General features: G+C 39.1%; 1 protein-coding gene across 1 annotated transcript in view; it reads right to left on the bottom strand.

Annotated features, from left to right (window-relative positions):
• LOC101857224 overlaps positions 1-1,417 on the bottom strand; it is a gene marked incomplete at its 3' end in the record, with an annotated part of 72,250 nt that overhangs the window by 45,453 nt on the left and 25,380 nt on the right. The window contains 2 exon segments of the mRNA XM_035973048.1: positions 97-166; positions 1,106-1,267. Coding sequence (XP_035828941.1) covers positions 97-166; positions 1,106-1,267 — 232 coding nt within the window.

Raw genomic sequence — 1,417 nt, 5'->3', positions numbered from 1 at the left:
AGCGTCAACACCTGATTGTCAATTTCACTCCGCGAGAGAGAGAGAGAGACGGAGAGAGAGAGAGAGTTTAGAAAGAATGGCTAAGATTAAAGTTACCTGAGATATGCAGCAGAGACCCACAAGAAAGACTTGACTGAGGTCGATCTCAGATTCCTGGGCAGCTGCTCTGTGAACGGGATCCAGCCAATCGTGGGGGTTTATTTAACATCTCACTGAGGTTTAGCAATACTTATACATGTATAACGATGACAACAAGTACATGGGTAAATTTTGACTTAAGCCCTCCTTTCGTAATTTACTTGACCCACTTCTTACGTCCAAGGTCACCACTCATGTTGTGATGTTGGGTGCAAAAAACGATTTTTAAAATTATTTTAAGAGTAGGAGGTGGGGGTGGGGTGGGTGGAATATATCGAAATTTACTTTCATAACCTGCCTGCTTAATGCATGGCAACAACAACTACTACAACAACAACAACAACAACAACAACAACAACAACAACAACAACAACAACAACAACAACAACGACAACAACAACAACAACAACAACAACGTTGATGTCAAGAGCTAATTTCATCGAGTTTACCCGTCTTTCAACTTGTATACAATTCCCCATTTCCGCCCCAAAATGGCGCTCTTCGGTGCATTGTTTTTTTAGTTCTTTTTTACTCAAAATCCTAATTCTTCGTAAACTCCCAAAATTTCAGGGGTTTTTTTTAAGGGATAATTTTTTTATAAAAAAAACAAACAAACCTTCACTAAAATAATATAGATCTAGTCACTTTTAGCCATTGCAAGAACATGATATTCTCGTATCTCTGAAGACTATTTCGTCAGCTATTGATATTCTTATCATATATCGGTAGTTTACGTTTTCATCCCCGCAGTTTAGGACATAATACCAGCAAAGTCGCTACCTCAGAACATCACTTCCTAAAAATGTGTCAACTCTCTATGGACAAAATCATTAGCCTCAGTACAAAGTGGAAGCCCGTAAAATGAATCGTAGGCGCAGAGGAGCACATACAATTGGAATAATATAATTCTATTACAATCAGTCCTTCATAATAACACACTCAATAAACTTTGACGAAAAAGTCGCACCTGGTAAACGAGCTCGCGCTCTGAGCCAGGCAAAGATACTAGGTCGGATTCCTTCTTCGACCTCCACCTTGTTGTAGGTCAAGGTCACTGAGCTGTGAGCTGACTGGAAACGTCGGAACGGTTGTTGATTCACGTCACTACTGTTGATGAACCTGTCTTTTCCTTGAAAAGGACGCGAAGGGTGGGGTTGGGTTGAGAAAGACTAGAAATGAAAAGCACGGTTCTACGATATGAACTAAGACCTCAGTCCTAATTTACTTGTCTTTATATAGATACATTATTTCTGATATATTATGTATTATAATATATATA

This window comes from Aplysia californica, unplaced genomic scaffold (assembly GCF_000002075.1).
Source record: "Aplysia californica isolate F4 #8 unplaced genomic scaffold, AplCal3.0 scaffold00026, whole genome shotgun sequence".
NCBI lineage: Eukaryota > Metazoa > Mollusca > Gastropoda > Aplysiida > Aplysiidae > Aplysia > Aplysia californica.
The sequence above is the reverse complement of the archived record's forward strand: the minus strand, read 5'-3'. Positions and strand labels throughout refer to the sequence as shown.